Raw genomic sequence first — 23,962 nt, 5'->3', positions numbered from 1 at the left:
AGGACACAAAGGGGAAAGATCAGGAAGATCTGTACTGCACAGTAATGGGAGAGAGGGGTTGCAAAGGTCGCTGCAGGGGCCCTACACTGTCAGAGTCCCTGGCACTAAAGCCCACACGACTGCACCAGCAGAGATCCTCCAGGAGGCCTGGCAGCAAATGCTTAAGGAAGATGCCTCCAGCCCAGCACAAGTGCATCACCTCCTCCAGCATTCATACCATGAAGGGCAGAGGAACAGAATACACCAGTCAACTGCAAATGACAGCTTTCCTAAGAAAAAGCAGGGACTACCTAAAAAAAAAGCAGGGACTACCTAAAAAAAAAAAAAAAGCAAACTCTGGAAAACTACAGGAAAAGAAAAGGATTTGTCATTCCTCTCCCCGCACACATGCAGCCAGCAGAAATGAGGGGCAACAAAGTAGATGCTCCATGCTCCTTAAGCATGTTTCCTTACCCTTCTTTAAATGAGTGTTTGTACAACTGTCAGTTGTTTTAAATCATCCCAGACTGCTTCCTCTACTGCAGAGTTCACTAATCTGCACATCCTAGTGCAGCTCTCTGTAGAACATGTGGCTTTATTAAATGGCCAGGTAATCATAAATGCATTTAAAATTCAATACCAGTTATTTAAGACAAAAAGATCTGACATAAAATTATACAAGTCACAACCAGTCTTGTACTGCCATCCTGCATAGAACACAAGGCTGGCATCTGCTCTGGGATATAAACATCATTCCACCTGTCATTTTACAACTATGTATTTGAAGTCTTCACAGAATTTCATGCATACTGCTCCCCTAAAAAGTAAAAAAAGTCATTTTGCAAAGGGATAAACTTCTGATGACAGCAGTCACACAGAAAATTGGCCATTAATCTTCTCTGAATAAATATAACCCCCAGAAAGATGAAAGTGTGAGCAGAATATAAATTTTTTTGCACTAGAAAATGCTGAGGTTCACAACGAGAAGCTTTCACCTAAGCATTTTCAGCTGAAGTTATCTTTCAGAAGCCCATTTTACTCTCATGAGATATTTCTCTCCAGTCATTCACTTTTCAAAGCCCTTTGCAACTTTAAGATTGCAGTAAAGCTGACTTTTATACCTTATTTCAGTAGCTCTCTCCATTGCCCGAGCTGTCACATTCCTTGGAGACATTTGTTAGTTTTCAATTTCCTCAACATTTTATTAATATTTTTAGAAACCCATTCTTTTTTCCATGTGCAAACACTTGACTTCGTAATGCAGAACATCATTGTGATAAACAATTCTTCTATTAAATCCTCCAATTAATGAAGATCTTGCTCTCTCACACTGGCTTACCTAGCTGATCTGTGCTCAAGTTGTCCTTTGCTGACTAGCTGATAACTGAACACAATTTCTATTAAAGGCAGTTTTAAACACACTTACTGCCTTAAAAGACCCAGCAGACTGAATATGCCTCCTGTGTTGATATCACAAGCATGAGATTTTCAAACATGAAACATTGGGAAAGGTTCACTTTGTAAAATCCAATTTATCAATCTGATGTTGCCTTTGCTTATGATACTCCACTCAAAAATTCAGGGCAGCTAGCTCTCAGAATTATATCTTGCAGTATTAGGCATTTTTCTTAAGCCTGGGTCACGCAGTCATAAAAATCCCCAGGAACTCTAGCTTTTAAAATATCCTTCTAATCCTAGCAGAGCTGACTGAAAACATGAACCCTAAAGGCTCAAAAACTAGAAGGGAATTAAAGAGAAACCAATTTCAATTTTCTTCTAGATCTGAGATGATTTTTGAATGTTCAGAGCTGACAATGTTTAGGCAGGAGCATTTATGTTCTGTCAGCCATGCACTTGATCAGGGGTCTGGACTGCTGCTATGCTTTATCACTGCAAGAAACATAAGGCTTTAAAAAACAAAACTCAAACAAAACCAAACCTAAATTCTAGTCCTCATGTACTTCCACCAGTGTTGCTTCCAGAGAGCCAGGGGTGGACAACCCAGTGTGCCATGACCGTCCTAGAGAGAGTGTCCTGCAAGGAACAGCTCTTGCAGGGGCGGTGGCAATCCTGCCTGGGCAGCAGGGGATTTCAGCACGTGTAGCGATTTCTCAGCTACAAGTGATCCCAGCTCTTGCGATTCAGCCCTTTGTGAAATCACCCAAGGCAAACTCGGGGATACAGAGAAGGAGCCTCGTACAGCAGTTCCACACAGGTAGCCTTTGTTGTCCAGCAGCCTCTGTCAAGGGAAGGCCAGGGACAAGAACGCCCTCCATCAGGGCTCGGGGACAGAGGTCATATGGGGAAGGCAGCGGGTGGGGTAGAAACCAAGCAGCCAACTGAGTACAGGCTATTACCACACTGAAACAAGGCATGCTGGCGGTGGGTCACTTTCTCACCATGACCCAGAGGAAGGCTGCTTATCGCTGGGGAAGATCGTCTTGGCCACAGGCTCCTCTTCTCCAAGGGAGTGCAGAGGGCTCTTCCGCCAAGGGCTCCCAGCCCTTCACACACCAAGACAAACCCTGAACAATCAGGCGTGTATTTGGTCATACAATCCAGGCACTGATTATGGGTCAACCCTGGCTGATGGTTTAATTTCTCTTTCCCTGCTGTGTGCAGTCCATAAATCCATCAGAAGGCAAGTGTTTTGTCTTCCCCTGTGTTGCCGCAACCTCCCCGTTTTTACAAGGGCATGTAGTGACAGGACACGTGGTAATGACTTTAAATGGAAAGAGGGTAGTTTAGATTAGTTATAATCTTAAACTATTTCACTATAGGAGTGGTGAGGCACTAGAACAGAGGTTGCCCAGAGAAGCTGTGGGTGCTCCATCCCTGGAAGTGTTCCAGATCAGGATGGATGGGGCTCTGAGCAACTTGATCTGGGGGAAGGTGTGTCTGCCCACAGCTGGGGGTTGGAACTCGATGACCTTAAGGTCCCTTCCAATCCAAAACTCTATGATTACATAATTCCTTTATTTTCCAAAACTAAGGAATTCTCCCCATAACTAAACAGGATCTCCTTTTCCCTGGCCAGAACCCTTCTCTGCACCCATCTCAGTCTGAACTTGTCACGAGCAGTAACCAAATCAGTTTTCTGAACTCCAGGTGGACACTCACCAGTTTTGCAATTGCAGCATTAATGCTCCCTTATCCCTGAAAGGCAGGAAGGCTAGGAACCACTAGTTCATTTAACAAAATACTTCTAAACAATATACAAATATTTTTTTTATTTAATTATGCTTCATTAGGTATGGTAATTAAGTGAGAGTTCTCAGCTATTTTAATTAATTCAGCTTATGCTAAATGGCCAATTCAATCATTAGGCCAATCACTCAATTAAATGCCACATTATTTTTTTTAAGTATTTATCACTCCTTGGCTAACAAATGAATGAAGAAAGCCCAGTTCAACTGTCAGCAGAAACAGACTCATCTGCCATAGCAGGCGACACAGGAAAGCAACTAGAGTTCAGAGATACCACAAAATATCCTTACAAAGGAATGGATATTAAGGACTTCGTTTCCAAAAGAAATTTCCAAATGTATACAGCTACAAATTTCCCACATACATTTTCTACTTCCCCTCGTAAAATCCTGGTTTGTGGCCAGTTTTCTCTATAAAATAAGCAATTTTGTCAGAATGTTATTTTCAGAAATTGCATAGTCATTAGATACCATCATAAGCATCTGTTTCAGCAATGTCAAACAAGCATCACAAACAGAAAAACTGAAAACTTGAGAACTCAAAATTTTACAGAAGCAACTTTCAAAGGGGTTTTTTGTTTGTGTTTAACATTTAAAGACTTTTCCCCAAATTTAGGGCAGGAATCAATTTGAGAAGTGAGATAGCAGCTTTGTTTTTCAAACACTTTTAACCTATAATAAGATCTTTCAATTCAGAGACCCTTTGTGAACCAGGCTGACACAGTGCCAGTTTCCTCAGTCCTGCTCATGTTTTGGAATGGGGCAGAGCTCAGGTGGCAGTTGTAGCTGTGCTAGACACGATCAACAAATATTCCTTCAGAAATGGGGATGTACCCTAATGCCCAGTCTGCTCCTTTTGAGATACTAACGATCTCTCCTAAAAAAATAAGCAAAAACCCCAAAACACAACAATAAAATACACAACAGGGAGAAAGAAGTATCTTAATAGAGAGGGCTATCACTCTAACTCTGTGCAACCACAGATGCTACAGCAGAACCTTCAGCCACAGTACAACTATGTACTACTATATACTCATCACCCTTGATCTTGTTCTCTAAAGATTTTCAAGAGTTGCACAGTCACCATTTGTATGTTGTTGAGGGTTTTTTTTGACTCATTGCATACTTGTGGCTAAGCCTAACATTCCTCCCACTGTAAAATTTCCCAAAGGCACAAAGAAGGGGAGGAACCTCCCACCACCTCATGGCCACCTTTGGATTTGCCCAGCTTCATAAACTCCAGTGACCAAAAAATTCACAGATAATCATCTAAGGATTAACCACATTCAAAATGTCAAAAGCTGTAAGACACGTTTAGTCTGTCAACATGAGAAACAACACTTAGCAGGTTCCTCTATCCCACTGCCTGTCCTAACTTTGGGCAGACCTAAGTCCTTGCACAACTGCTTGTGCAAGAATGACACATGACATTATATTCCATTGCTCCATTGCTGGGCCAAGCATATACACAAAAGACATATATAAAACATATTATGAGCACCTTGTGAGATTTTCTTGGGGTTTTTTTCTTGCTTTGTCCTTCCCATGAAGTAGCAGTAGTTATCCAAATGCACAAGCCAATACCCAAATAGCTTTAACTCTCAAGATAGCACCTGCAGTATAGTTACCATTTATTGGAAATTTGTTTTATGCAGCTTTTCAGGGAGAAATTTACTGTGTTCTAATACCTAAGCAGTACCTATTATATTTATAAGAAAACAAATTAAGAGACTTCATAGGCTCAAAACCAAGTACAGGTAGGTCACAAATTTTTTATCATGATTTTCTAACAGCATTTCAGGCTGCTGCAACGTAATTGCATTTGAGGTCTCCTTTCAGCATGAAGTGACCAATATCCTCCCAATTTTGCAAAGGTCTTTACCGATAACTTCTTTATCAGGCAGTTTTCCTAACTGCATTTTGAATTATACTAATCCAAATGAGAAGTTCCATACCTACTTACACTATTTATAGCATTAGGCATGCCTACATCAAAAGGAAAAAACATGACCTAGGTACTAATGACTCCATTTTTGCTCTCAAAACAATCTGTAGGGACAGTACACAGGCTGATCCAATGCCTACTCCTGGCATGACGGCGTATCTTACAGAGATTATCTGAATAAATCCTGAATAACAATAGAGGAATGGTTTTATCACACACATTTTTTTAGATACATAGACAGACAAGATGAAACAGTATCATTCTGAAAGACTTTAACTATTTTTCATGTGTCTGACCATTTAGACTGTAAACAATTATTAAGTACCGCTTCATCTGGTCTCTTGTTGACTTCCCAAAATCAAGTAGACAGATGGACCAGGAAACCACAAAGTTAAATTACTTTCTTTTTGAAGACATTAATCTGATTTTTTTAATGAACATGCTGACTTTAGGGCAAGCACAAATTTGGAGGGGAAACTTGAGAGAATGTGAAACTTTCCCACCAAGTTCTTATTGCAACAACCTAAAAAAAGGCAGTATTGCCCCAACACTGAAATCATTAATACATACAGTCTGCCTACATTTTTCATTTCACATCCTAAACAATGTTACATTGTAGAAATAAACAGCTGCCACTTCTCACTCTTAGGATATCATAAGATTTTTATTGTACCATATAATTTTTATGCAATGCACTTTCCGTTTTTAAACCACATATAGGCACTCTGAAATAAAAAACACTACACAAATTCAGATAATTTATTATCAGTGATAAGCATTAGGCATTAACATCATTAAACATTCTGGAAACAAGCTCATACGGAATACCAGTTTGCCTTTTTTTTAGTACTTAACTAGACTTCATACCATGTTCATAAAAAGACATGAAAAGAAAGAACATCAGCTGAATGTCCTAAATCACATCACCCAAACAATTTACCTTAGCATATTGCAGAACACTGAAATAAAATTTCTCCAATGTAAAATGCAGAAAAATTGTAATGAATTCACTGAAAGTAGAACAGAAATCTAACCAAAGAAGCTGTGTGGAATAGCTATATCCTATACAGGAAAAATAAGTTATATTTCAAAGTAATTGTTGTGCAAGAGAAATAGGAAAAAATAAATCGGTGTCCTAAAACTGTCAGTGAGTGAACTCATTTGGGAACTACAGCTGTTGTGCTTTAGAGATTTGGATTAAAATCCATCATTATCTTTCAGTTAATACTCTTTCATCGACCAATCAGCAGTCATATGGTGTTTACCAACCCTGGTCACTTAACCCACTTGAATGGCCTTTGTGCTATAATTTGTACTTCAATACAATCAGATTACTTCTAATCTAAATGATTTGTGTCCTTTATGGGACAGATAAACACTAATCCCAAGGTTCCTAAAACACAGCAAGCCTAAACAGTGCCACTATGGCATCCATTATTTGCCATTTTAACACAATATTTCATTCAAGTTGGGAAATACTTGATTTGATCATACTGACCCTGCCTTTTAGATACCCATTTCAAATTTCTTATACAAACAAAGAAGAAAGATTTTTTAGCAGACACCACCACTCAGCAAAATCAGCAGCAAAACAATCAATATGCTAATACATAGATACCACTTTTTGATCAAACTATTTCACAGGAAAAAAAAATTAAATAAGACTAAGCAAAGAGGAACATTTTAAAACTAATTTTTCAGTAAGGAGTTACACGTTCAGTAATGGCTCACAGTCCTCAGGTATCAATTTTAAAAGTCTGCCTCCTCAGAATGGTTTTCCAAGTATTCAGTAGTTAAAATGTCTTCAACCATTCCTGTTCTTCAGTTAATCTTGGGTGACACTTGGAAGCAGTTGCGCTCCAGTGTGAGTCTAGCATCCAATTACATTTAGCAGTAATATGCTTAGGCGCTGATCTCACAAATGCTTCTACACAGGTGGATCAGTGAGTGTGCGACAATGTCCCTAGAAAATGAGAGACCCACACATGCATGATTGCAGCCAAGTACATCAAGTACATCTGTACCTCAAAAGAATGCCAGAGTTAGGAATAAAAACAGTTGAATAGTTCAGTAATAACCTCCTGGTGACAGCAAGTATGCAAACACCTTTAAATAAAGTGTCACCATTTTATATTCACATATTTACCAACATATGTATTTCTTACCTACAAAAATGCCTACAAAACATACCACTTTGTAAAACAGAATTGGTCATATTCAAAGTTAAGGCAGGATGACTCGGGATTGGATAAAACATTCCCAAAGAAAAACAGATGCTGGATGATTTTAATAGCATCTGCAGCTATTAACTTACATGAATATGAACATGTTCACTTAAAATACCTCAACACAGGTGCTTGTATTTCATATTAAGTAAAACTCTTTCTAGTTTAGCTCATTAACTAGGCCAAAGTTCACTTTCTTAGTGTGCCCTCATTCACAGACAGGGCTGCTCCCAGTAGGTGACCTCAGCCTACCTCGTGGTGATGAGTGAGCTCACACACACAGAATCAGGAACCACCACAACCACCACCACCACCACCGCCAAAATTCTGGTTTACAACAGAGTCACACCCTGACACAAAATCCTTTAAAAAGCCTCCAGCCAGATTTGAGAGGAGTGAGAACATAGACCATAGGGCATGCGGGGCATTGCATTATGGAATTTTCCATTCTGGCAGCGAGTACTTCCAGGATTATTCAGTGAATGCCATGTGTACTCTTTACACTACTCTGAAAATGGCCCTTCTGATGTTCCTTGTACTTTGAGCAAGATCGCCATTATATGACAAAACAGCCACCTTGAAAGGTCCAGCAGAAACCACAGCTTGTTTGAGATTTCCCAGAAGTTACAATTTCTCGAGTGCTGGGAAAGCTTCTATAATTCACTTCTGAAATTATAACTTAACACACTACCAAATACAGAGGACTGATCTCCCTTTCCAAGAGCAGTAATCTTTGCTTTTCACTAATTTCTCAAACTCTACCACAACCTCATAAAGTTGCATTTCCTTGAATACTGTATTTGTGTTTAACTGCAAACGTGAAGTAAGCACAAACTGTAATTGTAAAACAGAAAAGCACATTTTCTCTTCTACCGACATTTAAAAGGATTATGTGAGAGTCCAAAAGCCAAATGCAACAATTGCACAGCCCACTTGCACAATTAGAGCCACTGCCAGTGCTTAGAGGAGACTGGGAAGAGGGGGAGTGTGGTTATTTTTTCCCCAAATATCTAAAAATTCCTGGACCAGCTGTCCCAAAGACTGCTGGTTCCAGAAGAGACTTTGAAGTCCAGAAACACTAAAAAAATTTTTATGAATTTGAGAATGTAACCAGATATTTGAAGGAAGAACTTGTAAATTCTACAAATCCTTAATTAATCAATAAGCACCTGGCAAGAGCAAAACATTACTCTTTGCAAACCCCACAATTTATGTTGGAAACTGTATCTCCCATCACGGGAGTAGGTGTTCACTTACAAACTCAGTAGTTCATATATAAACTGGAAAGTTACCACACAGTTCTTGCAGATTAGTAACAGTAAGTCCAAACTTCACAAGAGGGGAAAAAAAATAAGAAGAAAAAAAGAAAGAGAGAAAGAGGGAGGGAAGGAGGGAAGGGAGATGTATCTACAAAACTCTAGGGGCAAACCCCAACCCTCAGATGCAAGCCAGGAAAGGCCCTAGCCTTTGTGGCTCCATAGAGATAGGACCATAAGCTAAATAAGGAATGGTCACTTCCTGAAATATGTAGGAAATGGATATAGATCACGACACATTCAGAAATAAATGTGTGTTTGTGTCAGACACTGGTGCCAGAACATACCTGTAATGTTACTGTACTCTTGGCAGAAGGTGGTAATTCTTTAACATTTACCATACAGCTGCACAGTACAAAAAAAAAGGCTTAATTCCACTTCATTTCAGAGGGTTCCCCACAGAAATTACTGAAAGCTGCTGCCCCAAATAGAGACCATAATGATTCTGGAGATCCAAACAAGGCTGAAGGCTGTTCATTTCTCTGATATCCCTGATACTTTTCCCCTTTCCATTAAAGAAGACATGCTTAGACCACTTAAACTACTAAGAACCCAGAATTAACTAATTTGAATTTACAGTACTGGAATTAAGAAAATCAGAGCCCCTATATCAAAGATGCTCTAAGGACAAATATGTGAAACTAACAGAAGCATAACTAGAGAAACTTCAGGTGTAAGAGTAACACAGCAACAATCACCTCTTTCTTCAAAAAACTTACTTGTATGGTCAAAGTAGCCATTTGGAAGAAACTCCCCAAAACTCCTTAGCTAAGAAAAATATTGGCCAATAAGGTTTTATAGCCCATTATTGAAATTAAATCGCACTGAAACACTATTTCTCTAGGATCAAGAAAAAGTTAGATTCCAAATACATCAAACAGCTGCACTAAACTAAGCTTGAGCAAGAAAGATTACATCTGCATTTCTTACCTTACCCGCTACTTTTATGCTTTATGGAAGAGCCACATTCCCTCCCTCCCTCAAATGAATTTTATATGTGACAGGGAGGCAAACAACTAAGTCACAGCAACATGGACTTTTACATTCTTGCCATAATATACAAGGAGATGCTTACAGCTTCTTCTTCTGCAACATAACAATTCCCCTACCTCCAGGAAACCATTAAATAACTAGAGGTGTGAACCCATTGTGGCTTTCTGCTTCATTAAGTCATGTATCATTTTTACATAGGAGTCATGTAGCTATAAATCATATGAGACAGAATGAGAGCTAATTAAAGAGTCAGCTAACCATAAAATTTTGCATTGTTGCATATCAGAGAACTCTAAAATTGGCCATATTTTGTATAATATATTGTAAAATATTAAAAGACATTTCCAGCAGATAGGTATTTTATCTAAGAGCTGAGCAATGCTACCTATCAATATTTAATTTCCTAGCAGGGAAGTGCCATGAAACCCTGACTCACCTTTTTTTTTCCTTTTTAATAACAGATCATTCTGTCTTGTATTGCAGCACAGTCTTGTATAGTCTTTCAACTTACTTCACTCTTTTTCTTACTAGAATAAACTCTTATGCTTCTGAAGACAGAAATTCACAACCCAGGAAATCTCTACATACACTAAGGCAAAGTATTAATCAAATGTATCAAAATCTAGCCCTTAAACTTCAGTGCAAACACTTCAGGCTATTTAGAGAATTCCTTTACCAAGTAAGGCAATACTCATTTGAGAAAAAAAAAAAAATCTACTTCCAGATACCAGATTTCTCAGTCAATGCAATTATGTTGTAAAAGTTCTTCTTTGAAGGGTTAAATCGGATGCAGACATGTTAACTGAAACATATCTAAAAACCCAAAGGGGCTTTTAAATATGCATGTTACTGTGACATCTAGAGCATCTAGGTAAGAAACTTGTTACACCAAAGCCATATAAAAACAGAGCACAGGGATGATCCTCTAATTCCAAGAGCTTTTTCTCTAAAAGACTTAATTGAACAGATATATGCAGATATATGTTCAATTCTTATTCCTTCTTCACCCTCTTTTCAGAGATCTAATAATTGTAGCTACTAAAGCAATTCATCAAATGCAAGAGAATGAATCTCAAAGTAATCATTACCAATATACATTTCTTTAAAAAATATACATATTCATCAGTCCCAATGTGTAACTGCAAGGAATAGTCAAGTGATTAGTCTTATACCCCATTTTCCCAACTGTGGTTTCCCATTAAATACCTTAAAAAAAAGGAAGAATAAATGTTTTTGCATTCTAAATTATACACAAGTTTGATGAGTGAGCTTTATTTTTAAAGAGCATTCTTCTTTTTTTCTATTGAATAAAAAAGAAAAACAGGTATGTGAATTCTTTAAAACTACACTTTTATTTCAGACTTCACTGACTGGAAAAGGGGCCCAAAAGAATTTTTATTTAAAATGGGGCACCATCCATAAGGGGATTCATATTTTACGGGGGTGTTCCAAGAAACCCAGAGAGTTGGTGGCCAAATAAGTTTTTAATCTTCACTACTAATTCTGAGAAGCATTTGGCAGCAGTCTGCTAAGTGACTTAAGTTTTGCCTATGGCTTTATGGAAAAAACATGAAATACAAATCCTTGTAACAAACATTTTAGAGACATTCTGACAATTCTTAAAAAACAGCAATGCTGAGTTTTATAAACTAGTCTGTTTGGAAATGCAAGCTGAAATGATCCTTTTAAACAACATAAACTACTTCTTGGCCCACAGCCAGCTACTTCAACCTTATAAGAAATTTGAAAAGAAATCAGTTTTTTGCAAAAAGTCATTGATGTCAAAGGAATTTGAGGGTTCTCATAAGATGGAAGAAACAATACAACAGTAGCAACAATAAATGACAGGAACAGATTCAAGAACATATATATATATATATATAAAATAAATAATCAGAAACATTCAAAACTTTGATTCAGTATCACACAAAATGTGATCTCCAGCTCTGTAAAAACATGAGCCACACCATCATGTTGATATTACAAAGGCATTTATACGGTAGAAGCATACAAAAGCAAACCTGCCAAGCTCCCATGCTCAGCATGAAACATGATGTTGGCTCCTAACTGCCTGTGACAATTCCCATAGTTATCACAACCACATGGCAAAACAGCCCCTCTGATCAACTGCATGAGGCAGGAAGCAGCCGTGGTGCTGCACGTAGAGATTACAAACTCCACACGCTCCTGTCAGCCACAGGCTCCCTGCAGCCTGTCTGTATTTTGTCATCTGGGGTTTAACGCCAGCATGTGCTTCCTTTTTTTTTTTAAACATTCACCAAATCAGGTTAGTATAAATCTCTCCCTCTGAACAAGAAGGAAGTTCTCCTATCCTTGCTCAAGATCTAGATGTCCAACCTAAAATGAAGACAAAAAAGTCAGATACTTTCTTAAGAAACTGTGATACAGAAACTTGATCAATATTCTAATTTACAGTTAAGAAAAAAAAGGTGAAAAGCTTCAAAGAACTACAAATAACACATAAGAGTGGTCCATGGGGTTCCTTGAATGGCACAGGTTTTCTGTATCTTTTATACTGCAACAAGTCACCACCAAGTTATATGTAGAAATACTGGCTAATGCAAATTCACTGAAAGCAGTAAAAACAAGAAATACACCACACCTGTCTTGTCAACCTCTCACTGCCCCATCCTATTTGAGTTACATAATAAATTGCAATTATGATAGGGACAATTGAGATGCAACAAATCTACTGAGTTAACATAGTTGACAATATAACCAAATTATGAAGTTGACAACATAATCAGATTTTGCCATTACTTCTGTCAAAATTTGTTATTGCTGATCATCAATGCAAATTTCTCTGATACTGAAGTTTGTAAAGCTCCATTGTCTGGTTTCTTAAGCTATTTTTGTAACATTCGTGAGATTGTGAGACTAACCCACATGCCAAGGAAAGACAGCAGAGTTTGCTTGAAATGAATTCTCAAACCTGTTTTAAAGAGAAAGAAAATGTCAGTGTAGGCAGCTCTTGTCTAGCCTTTCCGGAGTATTACTTGCTCCAGAACATCTGTCACCTGCCTGCAGTAGAGAAGGGGTCCCTAAGTATAGTGGACTTAGTCTTATCTAGATCAGTAAAAGTCCTGGAGACAGAGAATCATTAAGGTTGGGAAAGACCTTCAAGGTCATTGAGTCCAGCCTTTGACCAAACATCCCCATGTCCTTTAAACCATAGCACTAAATGCCGTGTCCAGTTGTTTCTTGAACACTTCCAAGGATGGTGACCCCACCTCCCTGGGCAGCCCATTCCAGTGCTTAACTACCCTTTCACTGAAGAAGTTCTCCTGATGTCCAACCTGAACCTCTCCAGGTGCAGCTTGACACCATTTCCTCTCATCCTGTCACCTGGGAGAAGAGACTGACCCCCCACCTGGCTACAATCTCCTGACAAGGAGTTGTAGACAGTGATGTCTCCCTCGAGCCTCCTCTTCTCCAGCCTAAACAACCCCAGCTCCCTCAGCCACTCCCCAGGGGATTTTTTCTCTAAAGCTTCAGCAGTCTCAGACATTTTTAAAAGAAGAATGAATTCCATCTTTAAAATTTATTTTAGACATGTACAGAGAACATATATTAATTTTCAGCAGTTTAATTTTATATAGAATAAGGATATAGCACTAAACATCCCTACCCACATGTTAGAGTACTTCATATTTTCACATTACTTATGGGATTAGGAGCGTTGTAAGTCCATTTTAGCTATCAAACCTGACAGTAAGGTTCTCCTGCTTCTGATGTCACCTGTCTAAAAGAATGTGAAGTTCTCCAGAGTGGCATCTGACAATACCTAAGCAAGTACCAGTGAAACACAAAGCACATCAAGCCTCTAATGCTATTCCACATAGTAGCACAAAATTTATTTCTTCAATCATTCCAGAAGCTCCAGAATCCAAGCTCTAGTTTTAACAATTTGAAAAGCACTCACTGATGAAAAATTCAAGATTTACCATGATTCCTTACGGCAGAACAGGTTGTTTTTTAAAGAAACCCAACTAATAGGCTCTTTAAATTACAAGATCATATTTTCCCTCTCCTCTGAAGAGGAGACTGAAGATTAGTCAAGCCAATCAAAGTCATGAGAACAGCTATCTTATGAAAAAAACCCAATGTCATTTGCTGTAGAAATTGTAAGAAAAGCAGGAGACTGCAAGAGAGAAAGATTCTCTCGCTGTTACGGCACTTACTTACATGCTGCAGTGCAGAATCTATCCACAGCCTGGGCTCCACCACCAAGCTGCTTGAAATGTTTGGCAAGTTGCTTAAATCACTCGCTACTAGCACATGACTTTTGTGGGAGCCTGAGTGGATAACTGCAGGCTCCAGTTTATGGAGGTGCTGAATGCTCCTGCTGCCATTCAAGACAACAGTTCTGCTGTGAGCACGCATTACATCGTTCCAAGTGCTGATGTACCAGACCCCAAGACTCAGCCCAGGCATTTAACACTGCTGAAGATCCCCCCTGTGTGCTGAAGTTTCCCCCTATGTCAGGAGAATGCTCTTTTATTTCTATCATGGAAGTGTTGCAAAGATTTTTTAAAATTTCTTTTACTATTGTTGAAGCACTTATTACCCATGCCGTGCACAAAGTGTGGTGAGAGAAAAACAAGTTACTCTTGTATGCCCACCAACAGACCCAGCTAAGGTTGTATAGCATTTCCTAGTTTACAAATTCTTAACTTTGCAAGTCTTAAGGTCTCATAATGCTATTTGAGGTTTATAATATTGGTATTCTTATTCTCTGATTAACAAGGGACCAAGATAAGCATCAAACATGGTACTGACTATGCACAGACCCCACAATCTACCAAGCATCTGTCTGGCATAAACTGCACCTGCATTGCACACAACAGACTGCAGAAACAGGCAAAGGCTAAATCTTTTTCCAAAGTTTTTACGCAGATTTTTAAGGGGTTTTCTTAATTGTAACGGATTAAATAATCTCATTTTAACAGAAAGATGAAGTGCACCTCGGCACACACATGCATTTGCAATTTCAAGTCAAAGATTCACCATCCAGTATTAGCAGCTGGCCAGAGGAAGAAAGATTATGCAATTACTTTTTTTGGTCATATGCAGTCATGCAAAGAAAGAGACTAGGTACTCCTCTGCTAGCTTTTATTAGCATTTTCATTATAGAATCCCATTAGGAGGTTCCTGCATCTTCTTTGAAAGTCCTGTTGCACAGGGCAGAGTAAGAACTTTGAGGGTGTTTACTTACTATCTTACCCAAATTCATCTTCTCTGGAATACACCTTGATAATGAGTCTTTATGCTCAATTTTTTTCCCTGGCTTAGGAAAACAAGTTTCTTTTTAATCAAAATTATGACAGATACAATTGAACACTGTAAAGTGTAAACTAGATGACATGAAAATCACATTAAACTTTTTTCCAGTGTTTCATTTTGAAGCAGACCATACTAATGTTGCCTGCTACATCACTGATTCTTAACCTAATGAATCTTTGAATTTGTATCAAATTATATTAGGACTAAGGAGACCTGAAACTCTTCTATATCTAAATGGGATGTACTGAGACGCGTCAAATTAAAATACAACAGCATGTGTTGTTAAACAAAGTCTGCTCCCATATGTTTAATTTGCTGGTACCTGCACAACTATATATAGAAAGAACAACAGGGCCTACAGTCACAACCACTTATGCTATAAACTCATTAGATCTTACAAGTTCAGTAATGCTCAGAAGTGTTAAAGATTCAGTGGAGCACATCCTCTGCTAGGAATCAGCACTACACCAGTCACCAATAACTAACTCAGCAACTATTCAGTATGAGACCACACCAGTTGTAGAATGGCGGCAGGTTGACTGCCATGATGTAACAAAAGCCTCATAAATATACCCCAACACAGAAAAACAAATAACAAAATGAAGAAAAATTTCTTTTTAAAGTCACAATATAATTCAAGCTTCACCTCAAGTCAATTTTACTTTGCTCTCCTGACCTGAACACTCTCATTTCAGTCACTGTTCTTCAGTGCCTGTAGTAAGCAGTTACACAGTCTGCCTTTACACACAAGACGTACCTTAGTCTTCAGGATCACTTTCCCTGCCACACAGGTGCAAGTAATGGATACTATAACAGAGCAGACTGGCTTTGAGCCTTGTGGTTTGCTTGCAAGAAGAGTCTGTGAGACAGCTCTCAATGTAAATCAGTGTGCTCAAGAAGACAAGATCACCCTACCACACATGCAGAATGACTGACTTCTCCACAGGTGTGCCCCAAGTTTGCCATATTTTCAGCACTGGCACCTCTGCACCAAACAGTTTGCCAGTAGAAAGCAGAGAGTAATGAAAAACTGCCCAGTATATTTCAGAATCGCAGCATTTTACCAGTACCACAACCCATCATCCTGTCACACAGCAAAATCACCAGGTCTAGAAAACTGTGAACCAAGATGCATAACTATGCAGAGCCTGAACATTCTGCCACAGAAGAAAGAGAAGAAAGTGCATTTCACCTATTTGAAAACTGAAACCTATTTAATGGCATTTCTGTGTTCCATGCAAACTCGCATTTTACAACTTGTGAAACATTTTGATGGCTATGTAATTGCAAAGAATTTATATATCTAAAGTGAGGTAAAAAGGAATTCAGCTGTCTAAAGCTGCTGCTTGTACTCATGTTTAGCTACTGCCCCCTCTTAAATTCCTTATTACAAATGTTTAATAACAACAACAAAAAAAAAAAAAGTTGTTGTCAATAAACAAAGTTTTATTGAATAGTTTCACTGAGGAATGAAGCATTAACTGTGCTTTCCTAACAGGTTAACTTACTCATATTCAAACAATCATCAATAATGTAAACAGCACAGTTATAACATGCCTCACTGTGTATTGGCATCACCTGTCATTACAAGATCTGTCTGGTAGTTCAGCAGCAGCAAATTGTTAAGGTACCAATATTGATAAGTAAAGGACTGGGGCTGCACTGATACAGTTAGATTGGTTTACAAGGCTTCTATTTTTACAAGCCTTGGAAGCTCATGTTGTCTAATGAATTTTTAACATGTCAATTAATATGTTTACAGAAAGTAATGTCTTCTTTAGCTAATATATAAGGAGAATCACAGTTGCATGCAAAATGCACAATGTGTTAAGAATCTAAGATTCACATTTGAGAAATTCAAAAGAATTATTGCAGATGACCTGAGGAGAGCAATCACTTAGAAAGGAAACAATACAAATTTGTAAGTTAATGGGCATGATTAATCATTCTTGGAAATATTAGCTCAACTTCATGAAATGTGATGTATTGCAGGGCATCAGAAAAAACAGGTTTATTTGTGGCAAACAGACTAAGACCCTCATTTTCTAGCACCAAAAGATACATTATACCAGAACAAATTAGCAAGTATTTTGTTATTTTTACCAACGTACTACTGATAACATAAATTAAGCAATGCTTACTTAATAATACTCAGTGCTCTCACTGAATGGAACTCTGTTAGAATACCAGCTACTCTTTGGCAGCACTTTCTCCAACAATATAGAATAACATCAAATGACTGCACAGTGCAGAAACAATTTTTGCCATAATTACCCTGCTTGCTTTGTGCATCACATAAAGTCAGAAAACATATTAATTTTGTGAAAAAACATTTTAAAAATCCTTAGCACACAAGTTTTCAAAATGTTTTAGATGTTTTGTTTTTAAATCACTGGCCTTTGTTAAATAATGAAAACCATAAACTTCCTATTGTAAGATTATGCATGCTCTGTGAAACTGCAGTAAAAAGACAAATTTTACATTTGAAAAGAACCTCTACCTTTTACACTTGTGGGCAAAATAACAATAGAAAATAGCCCTTCAATCAACATTTGAGCTGCATCTGTAGTTAGGCAAGCAGAGTATGTGGTGAAAATCTAGTAATCTATGCAGCCAGAGGGATGTTACAGTCACACAGGAGAGTGAAGTTCCTGTAATTCTTTCAACTCTCTGTACATTCATCAGCCTGAGGATAAAATATGCAAGTGCATTCTATGGATCTGGGGAAATTCCCCCTTTATTAACTGGGGTATTATGGCATTTAACATCTGCCTCTACCTTCACTGCATCAGAGGTAATTCAGGATCACATAAGATACAACATTCACAGTTGTATCCTGATGGGTGACATATATTAAGTACTACAATTTTCTGAATGCAATACAGAAGTTACAGAACCAAAATATTTATCTGCTGCAAGTTGTCATTCAAAGAATTCCAAAGGGCTTAAGGCATATTACAAAGTGAGAGCAGAATTTCAGAAAGCAAGCTATTCAGACTGCAAAGTCATCTTTTCTTCCCATTAACTACAGATGACCCGAGCTTTGCAGCATATTTCAGTACACTAGAGAGAACCTTGCACTCCAGTTCCATCACAACTGTACCATATGCTCATTTCGAAAACAATATGAATGCCCCATTTCATAAATTCTCAAACTCAGAGAGCAAATATTCTCAAACCACAATCCCTTGTGACAACCTGAAGGGAAAAAACTGCAACAACTGTAAAGCATCTGTTATGTTTTATGCAGTAATCCTCATTGCTGTTCAAAATCTTAGGACTTCCAGAGCTAATTAACTAACAAGCCTACACTGCCCAAAAGATTATCTTCCACAAGGTCTTTTGCTGCTTTTACACCAACTTATCTCTGAGCAACTGTACTCGAGAGGAAGATATCCTCTCTATTAAAACTTAGCTGAGGAGATCCGAAAGATGAAAAAACAAAAAGGATGCAGACAGTGAAGAAGAGTCAGTTAAGAGAAATTGGTGCTGGTGTGAATACATTGATCCCTTGTGAGAGAGGGTGCAGAGCAGAGGGAGCACAGGAGCAATGGAAAGCTCCCATTAGTGCAGGAAGAGGCAAGTCAGCACAGCATCTTGACACCTGATAGTTTTTGTTAATATTTTTAGGTTTAACCAAGCATCCCTTATGTAATTCACTGGGGAAAAAAAAGTATAACACCTTGATAACGTAGTGAAAATGTCCTGTAAGAGGACTGTTTCCTTTCTAATGTCTTACTACCTTGTGGGTTGTTCAGCCAAACAATTAAAAAAAAAGAAGTTATTAATGTGACCAGTTTCATAACTCCTGGTTTATCTTCTGCCTTCAGAGTTCATACAAGCATATCAATTCCCATCCACTGGAAAAGGTCTGAGGCACAGAAAACCCATCTGGCAAGACCAAACACCAGAAAAAAGTTTGTAACTATAGAATAATACACTAGAAACAAAACAGAAGAAAAACCTTGTCCCTCCCCCTAAGCAGTCTATTGACCTGGTGAATTGAAAGGAATAGCAATATTACTTCTTCGGAAAAGAAGCAGCAGCATAACCCATTCACACCAGCATAGTATCAGCTCTGGACTACACAAAGAGACACCTTTTCCTTGTTTTAAGAATTGCAATAACAGGGCAAGGGATGGCTGCATCCACTGGAGAGCACAATGCTGCCACGAGAGGCAGAAGCTTCAAAGAGCACGTTCTCCCTGAATCCACCAGCCTAGGCATCTCACCAGTATCCTGCCATTGCCTCTCGTTCTGGACCGGCAGCAGCACTGCTCCATCCACCCCTACTGCAATCACACAGGCGCATCCACAGCGACTTCAGGGGTCTGCACTACTGTTTCATATTACATTTCATTCAGATGAGAAAGTATACAGGTTCTTGACAGCCAGAGGATTTGTTTTGCATATCACTTTTATACTTTGTCCAAGGCATCACTACAGCAGCAGCATACAGTATGGGAAATAAAATTATCATCTCCCTCCTCCCACAGCTGCAGTTAAATGTGTGTTTTGAAGATTTATTGAAACTTCTAAAGGCTCACAGTGCCATACTTCCCTAACTTTTCCATTTCTAGATTTTCCACTCAAGCTTAACAATACAGACCTAATCCCAAGCTCACAATCTTTGAAACCCGTGAAGAGAGTTCCCAAGTTTGATCAGGGGTCAAAACAAGAGAAAACAAACCTAAGCCTTCACATATGCATGAATAATCTGACAATTACTCTGAAACAAGGGCATTTCTTGCTTGTAGCTGCAGAAAATACAATCCTGCACCTAAATCTCCTCTACATATTTTGAAACAGTGTCACCAGGACATAAACTTTAACATTTAAGCATGCCACCACCGTCCACGGGCTCGTGATGCCAAGCACTTACACTTACCATGCGTAACTAGCTCATCAAGGATGACTCCTTCATGTGGGTTAATTCCACCTTTGCTGAAGAAATTCAACTTTCCCAAAGTCGTCAGGTTTTAAAAAACGAGAAAGCCGAGCTGTGCTCATGCAACTACTTTTTTTTAAGAAAAGTCACTCGGTGTGCCAGGAAAGCAGCGCTCGGTGCAGCCTCGGAGCCCGGGAGCGGGAGCCCCGCACCTTTCCCACGTAACAAAAATCGTTACGCAAATCCCAGGCGCTGCCGAAGCCCCTGACCTATTTAGAGACGCGCTTTATCCTTTCTGCAAACAAACGATGCTGCGGAGACGCCGATAAGCCCCCGCCATGCCCACCCCGCCCGGGCAGGAGGACACGCCGGGGACCCGCTACCTGCGGCTCCGGCCGGCAAAGTTTGCCCGGCGGCGGCCGCGGAGGGGGCGGGCTGCGCAGGGCTCCGGCTGTGGCCGCGCCCCGTGGCCGGGCATCCCCTGCTCGCCCCGCGCCGTGACACTGAGCAAGGTCCCCGCCAGCACCCCCGCACCCCTGGCGCCGCCCGCCCCTCACCTCAGCTGCCGCCCGGAGGGAAGGAAGGAGGCAGCGCGGCACCGGCAGGCGGGCGTGAGCCGCAGCCTCGCTCCTGTCGGACCGAGGCGAGCGCGGAGCAACTCCGCCAGAGCCCTGCGGCTCTCCCGCTGCGCCCGTCCTTCTGTCTGTCTCTGTCTGTCTCTCTGTCCGACCGTGGCCGGCCCCCGCCCCGCCCGCGGGCTCAGGTGGGGCGCGGGCCGGGGTCGCCAGGCGGGTGGAGCCTGCGCGCTCGCGCCGGGGGCGGGGCGGCCCGCGGCACCTGTGGCGGCGGCGGGGCCCTGAGGGGAGAGCGGCGGCGGCGGAGCCTCGCGGCTGAGGCGAGCGGGGCTGCGGGGGATCTCCGCCAGCCCAGTGCGTCCGCTTGCCCCGGGCGAGCCCTGCGCCGGCCGGGCGCGGTTACCTCAGTGCTCCCCGGAGCCTCTGGGACTTCGCGTGCCACAGGCAGCACAGCCTCGTCCCATTGATTGAGAAACAATCCCCAGACACCCAGCTGGAACACCGCCGCATCTCCTGCTTTCCTTACTCCTTCATCTTCTGGTTGTCAGGGTTTGCTTTGTTCCCTAAATTCACACAAACCTCGAGCGAGCCTCCCAGCCCTCTGGCTTTGCCAGCCCACCTGTGAGGGCTTCAAAACAATAGCCACTATTCTGCAGTTCTGTTTTGTAGAACGTAAAACCGTGTCCTAAAGATAAACATTACACTAGAAAACGACGGGTTTTGTAAGTACTTAAGAGAAAAATAATAATGGTATAAACACCAAAATCAATGCAAACTTAAGTATAAGTATTTTTACAGCATTTTTATAATTTGAGTTAGCTTTTATACTTAAAACACTGCTCCTGGAGAATGTGATGCAAACATGGGGAATCCTGCAGCATTTAATTTGCTATTCTTCTCCAGGAAGGAAAACAAGAACATTTAACTTTAGAGAAAAACTTCCTGCTGAACTTTTAATTTCAGATTTTGGAGAAGACAGTGATACTTAATACTGTGAAGAATTGCATCATACCTTGTTTACAGTTTTATGTTCAGTAAGTTCTTTTAGCATTCAGGACAGGAAATTATGAAAGTTTGAATTAATCATCCCATAAAAACATGAATATAACCCTTCTTCTGGTGTTTTACCTACCACAAACTTCTTGCTCCGAAGAAATCTGAACTCTAAAGCATACCTAAGTGTTTTTGAAGCTGGTCTCCTACAGAGAGAAAGAGAAGCTGAAAACAGGACACATACTTTTTTTTCCCCCAGAAGTCCTGAGCTTGTCTGAATCTGTAGCAGCAGAATAGATGGCATGGCAGGAAAAATCCACTACTGAGACTGGGAGTGTTGGACCAGTGGTAGAGGAATTTTGAGTGTATACAACTGCTTCAGCAACAAACAACACCACCACCAAAAATACACAGACAGGGTTTGGGATCAGTCAGACAATAAATTGATCAAACTAATTATCTTGAAAAGGCACATACGTGTATGACTGCACATTAGCAATAGAAAACATTTTCATATTTTATTATCTTTTGTCTATCTTTTAGCCCTTTTCAAGACAGACTTGCAGTAACCTAGCACAACAGTCTTCAAAACATATTCGGAAATCTCAAAATATCTCTGACTGGACAAAAACTCACCAATTTTGTCTTCATATCCAACTTTCAAGTCCTATTGTAAAGCACTAAGAATATTATATCCAGGCAGTATTATTTTACTTACATAAGCAACTGTTGTAGTTGCCACAGAGATGTTATTCAATCTCAAATAGAAAGGTGGTCTGCAAATGACCATGCACCATATTTGCTGTTAATATGAAAATGTGTAAGAACCCTGCGAATGCTATAGCATTCTTCAGAACAAGAACATTTCAGTGGCTCATGATAACAAAAAACCCCAAACCAACCAAACAAAAAAGATATTTCAGTGAGTTCTAACCATCAGCTTCCTACAGAGAGATGTAATGGCAGGTGATAATTGTATATGGTTTCGAACACTTGATGTGAAAGTATGTCTTGGGTCTGTCTTTGAAAGGGCTATTCTCATCAGAAACAGCAACATTTAACCCACAGTTGTACACATCTTTATGATGCATTTCACAGTTGTCTTCCATTGTGTAACTCACCATTCTTGACTCCAGCTCCCTATCCAATCCTGTGGTCTAGAAGATTGTGTAAGTGTGAAAGGTGGGAAATTTAAAATGCCCTGTGATCTGTATTATCAAAGTGTCACATTTCATCTCTATTAAATGCTGAAAACACACTAGAAGTTATGAAATTACAGAATAGTTGTAGAATATCAAAACAACTTCAAAAGTGGTCTGAGCAACAGGAAGACCATTTAGCCAGGGAGACCTTAGAAGGAGATAACAGGTCTGTAAATTCAGAGGAACCTCATGGAAAGGAGAGGTTTTTGATGCATTTCTGCTGGAAAGCTGCATAAATCAACATATAAAACCAGACAGAGGTGGGATCTTATCATAAGTAAGAATATTCAGGGTATGAAGAAAACATGCTGAGTATGAATTAGAATTGCATTTTATCACTTTGGTTTTTTCAGAACTTTAAGTTTGGCTCTACCAAAACAAACTTAGATGGCTTTTCTAAAACATCTGTCACTGAACATAGGTTTAATGCGACACAAGTTTGTCACTGAAAAGAGTTAGATCCTTGCAGAATGGTGCATGCAAACAAACCTCTTAGGAATGCCTACAACCCAACATCAATTCAGGATGTCCCAAGAGCTGGGAAATATTTTCTACAAAAGGGAACAGTAGTATTACATCTGGGTGACATTTGATATCACTTCATGAGGAGAGGTCACCACTGGGAAGCCTCAAGCAACCCTCACATTTGTGACTCACGCTGTAAGAGACATAGTGCCAGAAATGTAAGTAAATTTTTCTCTGTCCCCAGCAAACAAGGAAACTGCTGTGTTCTCCACACTAAGCTATTTTTTATATATATGAAAAGCCTCCCATTTATTTTGAGGAAGTCTTCCTCTATTTGACTATTATACCATTTTTGGGAATTAAGGTTCAATATTGTTTTACTGTAATCCATTTCAAAAATAAGCTGTCTCTAAGCACCACAGGGCATCTGAGGTATGACTACAGACTTCTTGTTTGTTTGTGGTCTGTGCAAAATATGAAAACAGTATCCTAATGCTCCAAGTGTTGATTTGCCTTTCTGGCGATCCCATATGGCAAATAATGCGAGGAATAACAACAAGAACAAATACTCTCAAGGCACATTACACAAGTATCTGTCTGTGGAAATAAACCAAGTGTTTCCAGGACTACTTCTTAAATGGCTTCTCCTGTAGTAACCTATTAGCTTTGCTGAGAAGTGTTTCAGTAAAAGACACTTCAGAAATTGGGAGACCACATGTAGACACAGAAACTACAGGTACAGTAATTTCAATATTTCCCCTCCATTAAGAACCAATTTTTTTATAATGGGAGATGTTTCTAAGTGATTACCTCGACACATCTTCTTTCCCAGAGTAGCTGCCCCAGTCTCTAAAGTCATATTAGCTTTAAG

General features: G+C 39.7%; 1 protein-coding gene across 1 annotated transcript in view; it reads right to left on the bottom strand.

Moving 5' to 3' along the window:
- The window catches only part of ZNF385B (zinc finger protein 385B), a gene marked incomplete at both ends in the record, with an annotated part of 165,397 nt that extends 146,380 nt beyond the window's left edge, over positions 1-19,017 (bottom strand). The window contains one exon of the mRNA XM_082284957.1: positions 18,963-19,017. Coding sequence (XP_082141083.1) covers positions 18,963-19,017 — 55 coding nt within the window. The remainder of the gene's footprint in view (positions 1-18,962) is intronic.
- Between the last annotated feature and the right edge of the window lie 4,945 nt (positions 19,018-23,962).

The sequence above is a fragment of the Coloeus monedula genome (assembly GCF_965178545.1).
Source record: "Coloeus monedula genome assembly, chromosome: 7".
Taxonomy (NCBI): Eukaryota; Metazoa; Chordata; class Aves; order Passeriformes; family Corvidae; genus Coloeus; species Coloeus monedula.
The sequence above is the reverse complement of the archived record's forward strand: the minus strand, read 5'-3'. Positions and strand labels throughout refer to the sequence as shown.